Here is a 14,099-nt window from a genome sequence, read left to right as displayed (position 1 = left end):
CGGGAGTTGCCCATGATAACCTTCAATGAGAAGAGGGGGAAATGGAGAGGAGGGACAAAATGGAGAACTTTTTGCCCCGTTCTCCCAAGAAGACTTCCCCTGAAGATCGAAGAGGAGGGCATATATCCCCTCTATGGAACCCCTTCTCAAGACACAGAATGTCTTTATTCTCAGCTTAGATGAACATAGTGCAATATCGCTTTTACTTCCTTAGACTTAGGGCTCAGTTCCTCTATCACCTATGTCACCTTTCAAGCTATGGTGCCCCTGGGTACAAGCAATAGCTTTTGGCAACCTCCAGGTGGAGAATGTGATCTCCTCCCACTGAGCCTCTAGTGAAAGGTGCCGCTCACTAAAGTGGGGTCATTGCCTGAATGAAAAAGTTACATTGCAGGGATTAGGGGAGCTATATCCATAGTTAGAAGTCATGTCTTACTATAATGCAGGTCTGGCAAGCCAGGAACTGTCACCACCTGAGCAAAGGACCAGTTTCCCCAGAGTTTGGTAGGAAATGGGAGCTGGATAATTCATACATGCTTCCTAAATATGGTACAATTGAAAGGAGCGTCTTTCCCAGATAGAGTGGGGAAGCAATGGAGTTTACATTGTAGAAATGCCACGGACTCTAAGCCTTGGACTTCAGAATGAAAAGGACTAAAGAGTAGTGAGGAGAGTTTAAGTAGTAAGAAAGGAAAGAATGTATATTCTCACTTCCTCACATTTGGCTTAGCCAATGTGTTTCAGTGGTCAGGACAGAGTTGGGCATTTCCAACTTCTTGGCCTCTTATCCAAAGAACTGGAAACTGAGAGCTCACTCCTGGCCCTTGCAATGTACTTGGCAGCCTATTTCCTTCATTTGTATGTAGTATGCACACACTCCCCTCTCCAAGCAATACACCTAACAATGTCAGAAGTCCCTCGAACTTTTGCTTGCATCTGACTACCTCTGTTTTCATCTCTGAATGATAACACAGACAGAAACCTGACCAATACACTTAATAACAGTCAAATCTATACACTTTCACTCAAGTGTATTCCCAATGAATTAAGTAAAACAGGCAAGTCAATCTGACCTGAACCAGTTTTGAGTGTATGCACAGTAAGGCAAATCCGTTACTTACCAACTTATAACTATACACAATTGGGTGTACATATCATTAAAATGAGAGGCATATGGGAAGGGACATGAACAGTGGTAAAAACAAAGATATGACCTAATTTATAATTCAAAATAAAGAATTTTCCTCGGTTTGTTCTTCTAAATGCCCCTGGGACTTCCAAGAGTATTCTTACTTTGGAGGACTTCTGTCAATCTGGGCAGCACATCCCTCTATAATCTATCACTTAGCTACAAATAAAATCATCTTGTTTGTTTTGCAAATCTGTGGAAGTATTTATTCAATTATTTTAATAAGAGACCAAGAGCCTGGAAACACCAAAACTAGGCCTCAACCACCATCAGTGCTTTTTTATGAAAAGGTACAAAGAAGGACAAATATAAGTTCCAGGGCTGTGGGGAACACTGTCAAGACCGAGACACCATCATACTCAAACAGAGCCTAATTTGTATAATTAATGATAATTAATTACTTGGGATCAAATGACACATTACCTTTCTGTATTTTATTTGACTTTACCATTTAGAATACTCTTTTTAGAAAGATTCAGGTTGAGTGGCAGAGTTTGCACTTGTAAACGAATGTTAATATGCTACCTAGCTCTCCAGAAGATATTTACATAGTAATAACACTAGAAACTGCAATTTAAGACATTTCATACTGTAATGTAGGAACTACAACATCAGAATTGTATGGAAAGTTTATTTTTAGAAAGACTCCTGGATCTCACCCCAGAGATAGGTACACTGTGTATGTGTATCTGCAATAACAGCATTTTAAACAATTTTCAAGTATATGTGGGGTAATGCTAGTCTTGGTTGGTGTATTAGTCAGGGTGTTCTTGAATAACAGAAGTGATAGGATATATGCACACTAAATGCTAATTTATTAGATGGGTTTACCCAATATGGTCTGAGTACTCCAATACGATCTGCATGACACCAGAGAAGCTGAGCAAACAATAGTTGCTCAGTCCGTGAGGCTGAACCCTTCAGCAGTCCCAATTTGGCACCAATGGCCTTCAGAATTTCTAGAAAGCTTCTGATACTCAGTCCTTGTTGACAAAAAAGCAAAGGAATTAACACTAGCAGACATAAGATGGATGAATGTGCCAGCAAGTATGAATGCTCATTTTCATTCCTTATTGATCAGTATATCTCCTCTGTAGCTTCTGTGGCTCCTGCACTGATATAGGATGCTAGCTTCTTTGGCCTTTCTATAGACTGATGACCAGGAGCCTTCCAGCAGTCCTCCAGGCCTTCAGCACCACATTGCAATGCTCAGGCATCCAGCCTCATTGACTGAACAGCTACCAGGTTCTTAGCCTCTCTAATGTGTAAGCATTGTTGGATCACTGAGCCTATATTGTATAAACCAATCTAATAAATCCCTTAATAATATAGATTCATTCTATTAGTTCAGTTCCTCTTTCCTCTGGATAACTCTTACTAATTATGCACAAATTATATATACTAAATTTTGAAAATCACAGCTATAAAACAATAACCTCTAAAATTCTTATTATATATATATATATATATATATATATATTAAGAACAAAAAGTTTCTGAGTTTGAGTACATACCTCCAATATATTTATTTATAAACTGTATGGACACATAAATATATATATATATGTATGTATGTATGTATATATATATTCTTCTACAATTACAAACATTAATATATTAAACATATAAAATGGAAATTATAAAGGATGATAAAATGGCCTCATATTTTACTATTTTCCTTCTGCTCAACCAAAAGACAGGCAAGAATTGAGGATACCTTTCTAAGTTGGAAAAAAATATTAAGAAAGAAGGGTGAAAAATAAAATCACAGAAATGTCCATTCAACAGCCAGAACTTTTCTAGAAGGTTACACTGCTTCAAATTAAAAAAAAAAAAAGCACAGAAAACATTTATTCCCAGGATATTGAAGAAGCAACCAGGGAGCTTACACAGAAGGTAATTCTGATCATCAAAAGAGAAGAGTGGCTGATACACTGGACATACAAGCAACATGAGGAAAAGCCAATTACAGTATTTTAGGAGTCTACAACAATCGAGGACGCTAAAATTCAGCATAGTCTGGCATGTATCACCGAGTTTAACAAGAAAAGAAAAAGCAGATATTTTTAGACTGATACCAGCACTAGAGACCCGAAACAAGAATACAGCCAAAGTCATCAAAAAATGATACGTAGGTTATATGAGCCTGATTCCAGCAAAGAAATGAGGAAATGAAAAGATATCCATATGTTTAGCTTCTCATTTAGGAAATATAATGAAATCCATTTAATAGAAAAGCAAGTGTGTTAATCACTGTGTTAAATGTCAGGGGACTACTGCAAACCAAATGTGCGATGAGGAGTACCGGCATCACTCCACTGTTTCTAATGACCACAGAGAGGCTCGATAATCTACAGTTAAATGACTGAGCGTCCCTACAGGGTAATATTGAAGTATAAATGAAAACTATCAACTTATTCTGGAACACTTCCTCTACTCTGGCAAAGTCATCTCAGGTTTTCAAGAACATGCTGTAATTATGTAATGGGGAAAACTAGAGAGTTCCCTCTCCGGGCATCTGCTGAGTAAGGAGTCAAACCCCTAGGAACATCTTCCGAAATTGTGGCATACCTATATACACTCTTATCTAGTGTATAAGCCATAGTTTTCTCCTACCTGCTAAGTATTCATATGTCAGAATATGAGCAAAATCCCAGCACTTGGGAGAAGGGAGAAAGATCAGGAGTTCAATGTCACCCACAGCTACAAAGCAAGTGCAAGGTCAGCCTGGGCTACATGAGACCCTGTCTCATGCATATACATCATATATACACACACATGTGAGCAGGAGAAAGGACTGATACATACTTGGGGAATCCGGCATTTCTTGTTATAAATCCAGTAATTATAATGTTGTAATTATTACAGTCATTTGGAAATCAAAGTAATCCTTTGGGGGCATTGACAGTTTTAAACTTTTATTGAAGAAAAACAATCAAATAAATCCAAAACACATGAAAAAAATTAATTTGAAAACTTACCTTTCCACGACTAAACTGATAGTTTCAGTGAGATCTGGATTTGTCACCTGGAGACGTTTCCACAAAGACCATACAAATTCTTTGTCAGCCTTAAGGAAATAAAAAGCATTTTAGGTATGTTGTTTCTATTTATAAGAGGTGATATTATGTTAAATTTAAATATAAAAAATATTTTACTGCTACTTCTATAACTATACCAATGAATCCTTTAAAGTTACAGCAGGAAAAGCCTGGAGATGGCTCGGTGGTTAAGAGCGTTAGCTGCTGCTCTAGAGGACGCAGGTCAAGGCCCAGCACCCACATGGTGGCTTACAACTGTAACTGTGTGTAATCCTGCCCCCCCCCCTGTAATCTGATGCCCTCTTTTTGCTTCCTTAGACACTGCACACACGACACACAAATAAACAAGCAGGCAAAATACCCCCCTACACACACACACACACACACACACACACACACACACACACACATACACACACAAATAACTTTTAAAACACTGTTTAACAGTATGGTAGGAGGACCTTACTTTAAAAATTCCCCCATGGACTGCTGGTGGTGAACACCTTTAATCCCAGCACTGGAAAGGAAGAGGCAGGAAGATCTCTGTGAGTTTGACACCAGCCTGGTCTATAAGAGAGGACCAGGACAGGCTCCAAAGCTACACAGAGAAACCCTGTCTCAAAACACAAAACAAAACAAAAACTCCTTACACTGATCTATACTCCAATACTGATAGTGCTGCCACCCAGATTTTGTGAAGCAAATTCTGAAACACCAAAACCAACACAGATTTACTCTAAGAGGAAGAAGCTGCCCTTCATCTACTGCTCTGTCTTCCAGTGCCCTGAACCCCCAAACCCCACGAAAGAACTAACTAGCCCAGCGCCCTGCACTTTCCTACCTCATTCCCACTGCATTTCTTTCAGTAAGATTTTCCTTCCTAAGGGAAAAAGCCTGAGGAGCCGCTACTCATATCTGAAAAGCTGTGAACAGTTGATGGCTTCACAGGAAGGAACATTTTAAGGGTGTGGTCTCTGGAAATTCAACCATGCTCTGGTGGATGGGCCCACACAGGAGCATAGGGGGCAGCTCCTGTGTTATTTTAAGAGAGGGAGGAAGGAAGGAAGAGAGAGAAACATGGGGTGGGGAGGTAGGGTGGATCTAGGAGGAGTTAAAGGGAGTAGGGAAGTGAATGTGATCAAAATACATTGTATAAAATTTCAAAAGAATCAATAAAATATTTTAAAATGAAAATGCAAAAGGGAAACCACTGGTTGAAATAAAATAAAGTACATATCTGATACTTGTATCCAAAATATACCAAGATTTCTTAGAAAACAGCAATTAAAACACAAGGAGTTCTAAAAGCAGCAGAAGCTCTAAACAGATGTCTCACCAAAGAAGGTTGCAGCCACCAAATAACTTTCCCTCTATATCAATATGCTAAAATCTCCCATGATCTTCTACCCTGCCTAGTCCAATAGACCATTTCCAACTTACTGGATGTATCAGTTATTATTAATTCTGGTTAACAGGAATCACTTTGAGGAGCTTTAAAAAATAAAGATTACCTAGAGGTTTTGATTAACTAACTGGTCTTAAATAAGGTCCAAGTATTACAATTCTTTCAAAGCTCTGAGCTACACTCAAATGTAAGAGTCAATGCCCTACGTGATCTTATATAAGTACCATACAAACCAACCCTTATATGTTTCCTCTACTCTTCAAACTTTTATTGCCAACTGTCTACTTGGCAATTCCAAATGAATGCCTGAAAGGCACTTCTTAAATTTAACTTTTCCAAAATAAAACTTTCACAAATCTGCCCTTGTACATGTTAGAAATGCATCATCATCTCTTATATTAATTCAAACACCTAAAATGTAGAAAGCAGTCAATCTTGGAGGCTCTCCTTTCTCTATACTTTCTATACACCAGAAGGCCTTATCTGCAAAATATATCCTTATTCTAATCATTCTCAACACCTTCACCACTATCACCCTAGTCCAAGTCAACCTCAACTCTTGTTTATATCTCTACAAAAAGGTCCTAGACTCACAAGTAAAAATTCTCCAGTGCATTCCCATTAGATTGAGCAAATAACCCCAAGACTCTCCCTCTATCTCTCCAAGATGAATGCCATGCCCCCACCCCCCTCTAACCGCCCCCCTACTCCCAAACCCCCTTAGGCTGACTTCCTTGCTCTGCTTGAACCAGAGCCTTTGGGCATGCTATAACATCACCCAGGGCTTGGCATAGATTATTCCCACACTTCATTCAAGGTTTACTTAAGTTTCAAAAGAAGTTGCTTTTGGCTGCTTATAACTAAATCTCAAGTCCGATTGCATTTTTTTTTTTTTAATTGGGGAGAGGGGATACACACTCTTGCCACAATGTGTGTATGAAAGTGAAGGACTTGGTTCTTTCCTTCCACTGTGGGATCTGGGAATACGGCAGCACTCTTGCCCACTAAGTCACCTTGCCAGCTTCCTTAGTTTTCTTTCTATTGCTGTGATAAAGACACCATAACAAAAAACAACTTTGGGGAAGAAATGGCTTATTTGGCTTGAATGTGTGATCACTGTCCATCACTAAGGAAAACAAGGCAGGAATACAAGCAGAAGCAGAACCTGGAGGCAAGAATTGAAGCAGAGGCTGTGTAGGAATGTTGCTTACTTGCTCATTCAGTCTGCTTTCCTATAAACCCAAAAATACCACCCTAAGGGTGGCCCTACCCACAGTAGTCTGGGCTGTCCTATATTAGAACTGATCAAGAACATTATTAGATTGAGAACATTATTAGAATATAGATTCTAACTATGTGAGGAATTCAACTACAAGATTCATTCTCAAGTCTTTTTGGTTTTTGCTGTTGTTTTTTGTTTTGTTTGTTTTTGTTTTGTTTTGTTTTTTTTATACATAGGCAAGGTCTCAACATAGCTAAATATATGGTAGTTACAAAATACATCTTAGTTCTCTGGACAAATGTTCTGATTCACAATACCATGTGTTTTCAAAAAGTTTATCATTAAATTTGGTAATGAACATATATGTCTATCACTTCAATGCCCTAAATAATATTCATCTGAAACTAACTTGTAGTTAATAAATGTTGTTGGCTGCTACAATAACCAACCCCCCCCACACACACACACTCATGCTTTGTAAATCCAAGATCATTTTCTTTCATTTGCTAGTCTACAAATGATGATAAACTTACATATACACACTGTCCTGCTTTTTGTCACAAACAGGAAATAGTTTTGAAAGACTTCATAAAAACAAATAGGCTGGAAGTAATCTCTATAAAAACATCGTGAAAATTCCTTGAAAACATTTTAGTATAATGCTCCATTTAGAAGTTACTCCCCTCCATAAACACAATCCACAGCTTTCTACTCATTTATTCAGCCTTTCTTCTGCTGACCTGGAAGCCACATGTGTTCCAGGGGAGTTGAGACATAAAATGAATTTCTTCATTGGGATGCAATTTCTAACAACATTTTGATACTCTGTATTCTCAGATGCTGTGATGTATGGGTGAATAATAAGCAGAATTCACACAAAGAACCTGTTTAACTTTGTTACAAAACAGCTAGGAAATTAATTATTTTTCCTTAGTCTCTAAGAGCAGGAATCTGGTTTGGCTATAATCTTGGTGATGACAGATACTGCCAACCTCATTTCTGGAATTTACTGTAATGTCTTCCATCATCTAACAGTATTGATATTATCAAATCTCGAGAATTACCATGCTAAGCTAGTTAGGACCATTTCTATTTCTCACATCTGCCTCAATACTATTATAATTTCCTACCCCAGGTATGCCCAAGATCACAAAGGCCAAGAACATACTGGAAGCCACATTTTTAAGGTTATAAATGTGGGAGTAGAATAGAAAAATGTGATTAGTGTCTTAGATTGTTTATTTAACTAAAGCCTTTACCATAACCACACGTCTTTAAATTCCCCAAGGGTAAGGTTTACAATGGACAAAACGTTTAGTTCATGGCTATCTTTTACCTATCCCTTTGCTCTTTTGCACGAGAATGGGAAATGAGAAAACAAAAAAGGAGCAGTCAAAGTTATGTTCAAATTAAACAAACATGATTCTGTTCTTTTTTTTTTTCTTCTTTTTTTTTTTTTAAGCAAAGACCTATGAGATGGGATGAGAGAACACAACAGAACATACTATGAGAGAATTAGCAAGGTTTTTACTGATCAGAACTGATAATACTGCTATCTCTGTGTTGGCCATTCCTAATTAGTGTCTCTTAAAGACAGTGATATTATTTTTTTTAAAAAAAGACCTGAAGTTAACTGACCTCCTAGTTCCTAACTTTATACAAGGTTCTGGCCAAATCTTAGGCGCTGGTGTTAAGATGACAACCACCACCCCTCCCCGCCAAAAATGTCCCTGTGCACTGAAGGGCAAGCAAGCTTAGTGTACACAAACCTAAAACTGATCTGGAAAGTAATCTGAGTGCAACTAACTTAACAACTGCTTTCCTCTGCCAAACTCCCATGAAAGTGTTTGGTACTCGTGATTTATGGGATCATCGGTCTCAGTTAATAAATGAATAGGGAGCCTTCTGTGTGTGAACTGCCCAGTCCCGAGGCTTTCCAAAGACTGTGATTGTGTTTGGAACTGAAGTTTAACAATGTAAGAACAAGGGTAAGTGTGGGCTTGAAGTTTAAAAGCGGGCTACTTCATGAGTTAGTTTTTATTTTTTCCTTGTGTGTGTGTGACACACTCCTGTTTGCTCCACTTCGTGAACGCGCTCCACTCGTGGGCACTAGGTACTAGCCACCACCGGGAACTTGGGCTTGGAGGAAGGCGCCTTTGGAAAGCATCTATCAAAAGGACACCCGGCTCTGCAGAGGGACAGCGCCTGCAGCCCAGGCGATGGCCGAGTCCGGCGTGGAGCCTGGAGGGCGCGTCCCGGGACGGCTCCCTAGATGCCAGGGCCGAGTGCGAGAGCACCGGGCGGCGGCGGTGGACGGGAAGGCCGGCGGCCAGTCCTGATACCTGACACAGGGCCAGCTCCTCCTTTAGGCTGCTCAGCTCTTCCTCCAGCAGCTGTGTCCGAGTCGCCTTCGCCTCCTCTAAGGAGAGGCCCTCCGGCCGCCAGGACCCCGCGGGCGCGCAGGCGACCGGAGCGAGAGCGGCCCCGGTCCTGCCCGGCCCTCGCCGGCCCCCTGCCCCTTCTTCGCCCCTCCAGACCATGTCCCTTTGATCCGCGAAGACCTCCCTCGCGGCGCCCGCCAGACCCGAGGCCTCGCTGCGCACGGCGTGCACCTCGGCTCCGTGCCCGAGGCGCGGGGACCGGCGGCCCGACTGCCGTCCCGGGGCCGGGGGCACCGGGGAGGATGGCGAGCGCGCCGCCATGGCCGCGGCGCCTAACGGGTCAAGTTCCCGCTTGAAAACTCCACCTTCGCTTCCCCATCCTGGGGAGCCCGGCCCGCCGGCCTACGCATGCGCGCAGCTTTTCCCGCCTCGTCCCGCGCTCGGGGCTCGGAGCCGGCTTCCTTCCCGCGAGCGAGCGCCCCGCGCGGGCCCCTGAGCTGCGCGTGCGCGCCGGGTGCGCTGAGGCTCGTCTGCTGGCGCCGCCTGAGTCCCCAGTGCCTGGGTTCCCCGCTCTCCTAAGGTCCTGCCCTCCACCGAGGGCCCTGCTTACAACCCTCCTGTTCAAGCCTTGCTGCCAGCCACAGCCCCCCAGTGACCCCGAACTGAGAATCCCTCCTCCTCCAAGGCTTCTGCCAACTGGTTTTTCACGTTTCATTGACCGCCCTCAAGTGTTAGTTACCCCGCTAATCTCTCCAACGCTGTTGTAAGCTCCTTGAGGATCAGGGAATAGGTTTTAGAGTTAAGTGTTTTCTTCACACCCCTTGGCAAAGCCGCCTTCCTTCCATGCTGCTTGCTGACATCCAGCCCACTGAAGTCAAGGAGACACGGAAAGCTTTGTGCTGAGCTGGGACTATCGAGCAGGCTTCCCACTTGAATTATGATCCTTCCTACACCCTTTGTCTTTTGTTTTGCAAGAGTCATGGTTTCCTTTGAGTCTTTCTGTCAATTTCTTTATCCCTTGGCTGGATATCAGAGCAAGTTTGTCCTACGAGGCCCAACAGCTTGGTGTCCTTGGACTGATCTAAAGTCAGCAGCGGAGTGTGATGAAAGAAATGAGGCCGACTTACTCTCTTTTAGTCTCAGGCTATTTCTTACTCACTTTGTTTACAAATTTCAAGTACGAAATCACCTTCCTTTATCCTTAAAACACTTCCTCGCTGTTGCTAAACTTAATAAAGGCATACACACAAGCTGAGCTGGGCTTCACAAAAAGATAGACTTGCTCTCCTCCCACCCACCAGAGAAGTTTACAGAATACTTGGAAGACATTTAAAATAGGGATTACCCCACTGTGGCCATTTTAAAAATCATCTAAGCCAGAATTTAGTCGGCCTCTACTCTTGCTTCACACCCAAGGTGAAAACCTTGTGAACTGTATTAACCAATTCTTTTTAAAGTACATATAGGGTTAGGGGCCATGGTTCACTCCTTGAAGTGTTGGCTGCAAAAGCATGAGGACCTGAGTTCAATTCCCCAGAGGCCACTTTTTTTTTTTTTTTTAAGTCAGGAACCATGGTATTGCTGTTGCAGAATATTTGTACACGATGTGAAGATGTGTTGCTGTAATTGGTGTAATAAGAAGCTCAACAGCCAATAGCTAGGCAGGAGAGATTGGTAGACGCCCAGGCAGAGTGGAAGAGGACATAATCGAGGTGCAGAGGCGATGCCATCAAGACACAAATGGATACAAAAGGAGTCAGACACACACAATGGGAGAGAGGCAAAAGCCACGTGGTAAAATATATAACAAAAATATGAATTAATTTAACTAGTAAGAGCTAGTGGGCCAAGCCTAAGCAAATGGCCAAGCTGTCATAATGAGTCTCCTAGTCTCCTTGTTATTTCTGAGCTGGTGGCTGACAAAAAAAAAAAAAGCTTGCTGTATGTTGACAGACATACAATCCCAGGACTGAACTGAGAGACTAGAAGATCCTTGGTAATCGCTGGCCAGACACTCTAGCAAAATCAGCAAGTTCCAAGTTCAATGAGAGACTGTTTGAAAAACTATAACAGAATGTGACTGAAGGAGACACCGGACCTCAGGCCTCCACACACACAAGTATCTAATGCACACACACAAACACACATGAACACACAAAAAAGAAAAGCTACAGAAACTTGTCTTGCAAATAGCTCCTCCATTGAACATTTGCTTAGTCCAAGGATAATTTTCAAATATAAATAAACTTAATTATTATTTTATGTTAAATTAGATGTCATCTGAGTTTAATTGGTGAAGAAACTTCCACTTCAGAGGTCAGTGTAATTTCTCTGACTTTCCATGTCTGATCATAGGGAAGCCAGATTTTAAATCCATTTAAATCTAAAATCTATGTCTTCGATCTCTATGGATATTTGCAACAAAGCATTAGGTTCTGAAAATATATGAGATTTCACTGGGAATAGCAATTGGAATTCTAACCATATAGTTCACAGGTTTGGCTTGCAGTAAATACAAATACTACTGGTTATTTATTTGTTCATTTCATTTGACTCTAGAAAGATTCTTTAAAAATCAATAAAATGTTTTCTATTATGTTTTGTATTATGTTCAAATTTTCAACTCAATATTTCAATTCAATATTTCAATTGATAGATGATAGACAGATAGATGATAATAGATGATAGAAAGATGATGATAGATGATGATGATAGATAGATGATAGAAAGATGATGATGATAGATAGACAGACAGATAGATAGATAATAGATACAGTATGTATTTACATAGATAAATGATAGATAACTGAAAATGTGTTTGGACATTTGCTTAACTTCTTGAGAATACCTCTTCAAGACCTTTGAGCTTTGTTTGTTTTATTTCTTGCGTTTGTTATTATTGATTTTGTTTGTTTGTCTTGAATGCAGTCTCAGAATACAGTTTCAAACTCACGGACATCTGGCCTTAGCCTCTCAAGTGTTGGATTTGAAGGCCTGAGCCACCTTGCCTGGCTATTTGACCATTTTTAATTAGAATGGTTTTGTTATATAGTTATATAAAGACAATCTTTATATTTACTAGGAAGGAAATATATAAAATTTTCAATATTTGCATGAGTCTCAGAAAGACATGCTTAAAAAGCTGTCCTCTGCCTGAATGAATATGGCCAAAGCAGTCTACAGTGTTTATCTATTCAATTATGTATTCTAACAATTAAAAGTGATGATCTGTTCTTCACCACAATAAATCCTGTGATGGTGAAGTACATTGGACTAGAGAGATGCATAATTCTATTCACATCTCCATCTCTATGAGACAGTTGAAATTGGAGGGAAGTAGAAATTTGAAGTTTCTATAAACTTTCTTTTTAGTTTTTTGTCTTGCCAATTTAGTATCATCTTTGTCTTCTTTATAAATTTAGTATAATTTAACTTAATCATTCCATAAGATCTTTCTTTCTTTCAGATAGGATCTCATCATGTAGCCCTGGCTAGTCTAGAACTCAATATGTAGATGAGGCTGGCCCTGAGCTTATAGCTACCAAGTATGTGGTCAACTTTAGAGGTATGTTTCTTGTATGCGGCAGAAGGATGGATCCTGTTTTCATATCCATTCTGTTAGTCTGTGCCATTTTATAGGCGAATTGAGACCTTCTATATTAAGAGCTAGCTATTAATGACCAGTGATTGTTAATTATTGTTATTATTTGGGTAGTAGTGTTTGTGTGTTGCCCTTCTTTGGAGTTTGCTAGTATGAGGTTATCTGTTGCCTGTTTTCATGTATGCAGCTAACTTTCTTGGGTTCTCTCTCTCTCTCTCTCTCTCTCTCTCTCTCTCTCTCTCTCTCTCTCTGGTAATTGAAAGCTTTTCTGGGTATAGTAGTCTGGGCTGGCATCAGTGGTTTCTTAGTGTCTGTAACATATCTGTCCTGGACCTTCTAACTTTCAGAGTTTCCATTGAGAAGTTGGGTAGGTATAATTCTGATAGGTCTGACTTTGTATGTTACTTGGCCTTTTTCCTTTGCAGCTTAATATTCTTTCTTTATTCTGTATGTTTAGTATTTTGATTGTCATATAGCAAAGGGACTTTTTCCAGTCTATTTGGTGTTCTGTAAGCTTCTTGTACCTTCACAGACATATTCTTCTTTAGTTTAGGAAAGTTTACTTCTATTATTGTGTTGAATATATTTTCTGTGCCTTTGAGCTGTAGTTCTTCTCCTTCTATTCCTGTTATTCTTAGGTTTGGTTTTTTTCATGGTATCCCAGATTTCCTGGCTGTTTTGTGTTAAGAATTTTTTGGATTTAACATTTCCTTTGACCAATGGATATATTTCTTCTATCATATCTTCAATGCCTAAGACAAATTCTTCTATATCTTGTATACTGTTGGTTATGTTTGCATCTGTATGTAGTTCCTGTTCATTTACCCAGATTTTCCATTTCCAGAATTCCCTAGGTTTGCATTTTCTTTATTGCCACTATTTCAATTTTCAAGTCTTCAACTGTTTGAACTGTTTCCTTCCCCTGTTTTATTGTTTTTGTTTGTTTGTTTGTTTGTTTTTCTTTATTTTCTTGGCTTTCTTTATCTCGTAAAGAAGATTTATTGGTTTCTTCCAATTTTTATTTGTTTGTCTATTCTTCCATTTCTTCAAGGGAATTTTTCATTTCCCCTTTAAGGGTCTCTATCATCTTCATAAAGTTACATTTAAGGTCATTTTCTTTTGCTTCTTCTGTGTTAGGATGTTCAGGTCTTCCTATTGCAGGACCCCTAGGTTCTGGTGTTGTCATATTGCTCTTTAGGTTGTTGAATTTATTATTGCATTGGTGCCTACCCATCTCTTCCTCCAATTGTTGCAGGCTCT

General features: G+C 40.1%; 1 protein-coding gene across 1 annotated transcript in view; it reads right to left on the bottom strand.

Annotated features, from left to right (window-relative positions):
- Positions 1 to 9,698, bottom strand: part of Cntln (centlein) — a 242,082-nt gene extending 232,384 nt beyond the window's left edge. The window contains exons 1-2 of the mRNA XM_051188130.1: positions 9,200 to 9,698; positions 4,171 to 4,259 (exon numbers count right to left, since the gene is read on the bottom strand). Of these exons, the coding sequence (XP_051044087.1) occupies positions 4,171 to 4,259; positions 9,200 to 9,559 (449 nt within the window). The 5' untranslated portion in view covers positions 9,560 to 9,698. The remainder of the gene's footprint in view (positions 1 to 4,170; positions 4,260 to 9,199) is intronic.
- Between the last annotated feature and the right edge of the window lie 4,401 nt (positions 9,699 to 14,099).

This window comes from Phodopus roborovskii, unplaced genomic scaffold, assembly GCF_943737965.1.
Source record: "Phodopus roborovskii unplaced genomic scaffold, PHOROB, whole genome shotgun sequence".
Lineage (NCBI taxonomy): Eukaryota > Metazoa > Chordata > Mammalia > Rodentia > Cricetidae > Phodopus > Phodopus roborovskii.
This window is presented reverse-complemented; position numbering and strand designations above follow the sequence as displayed.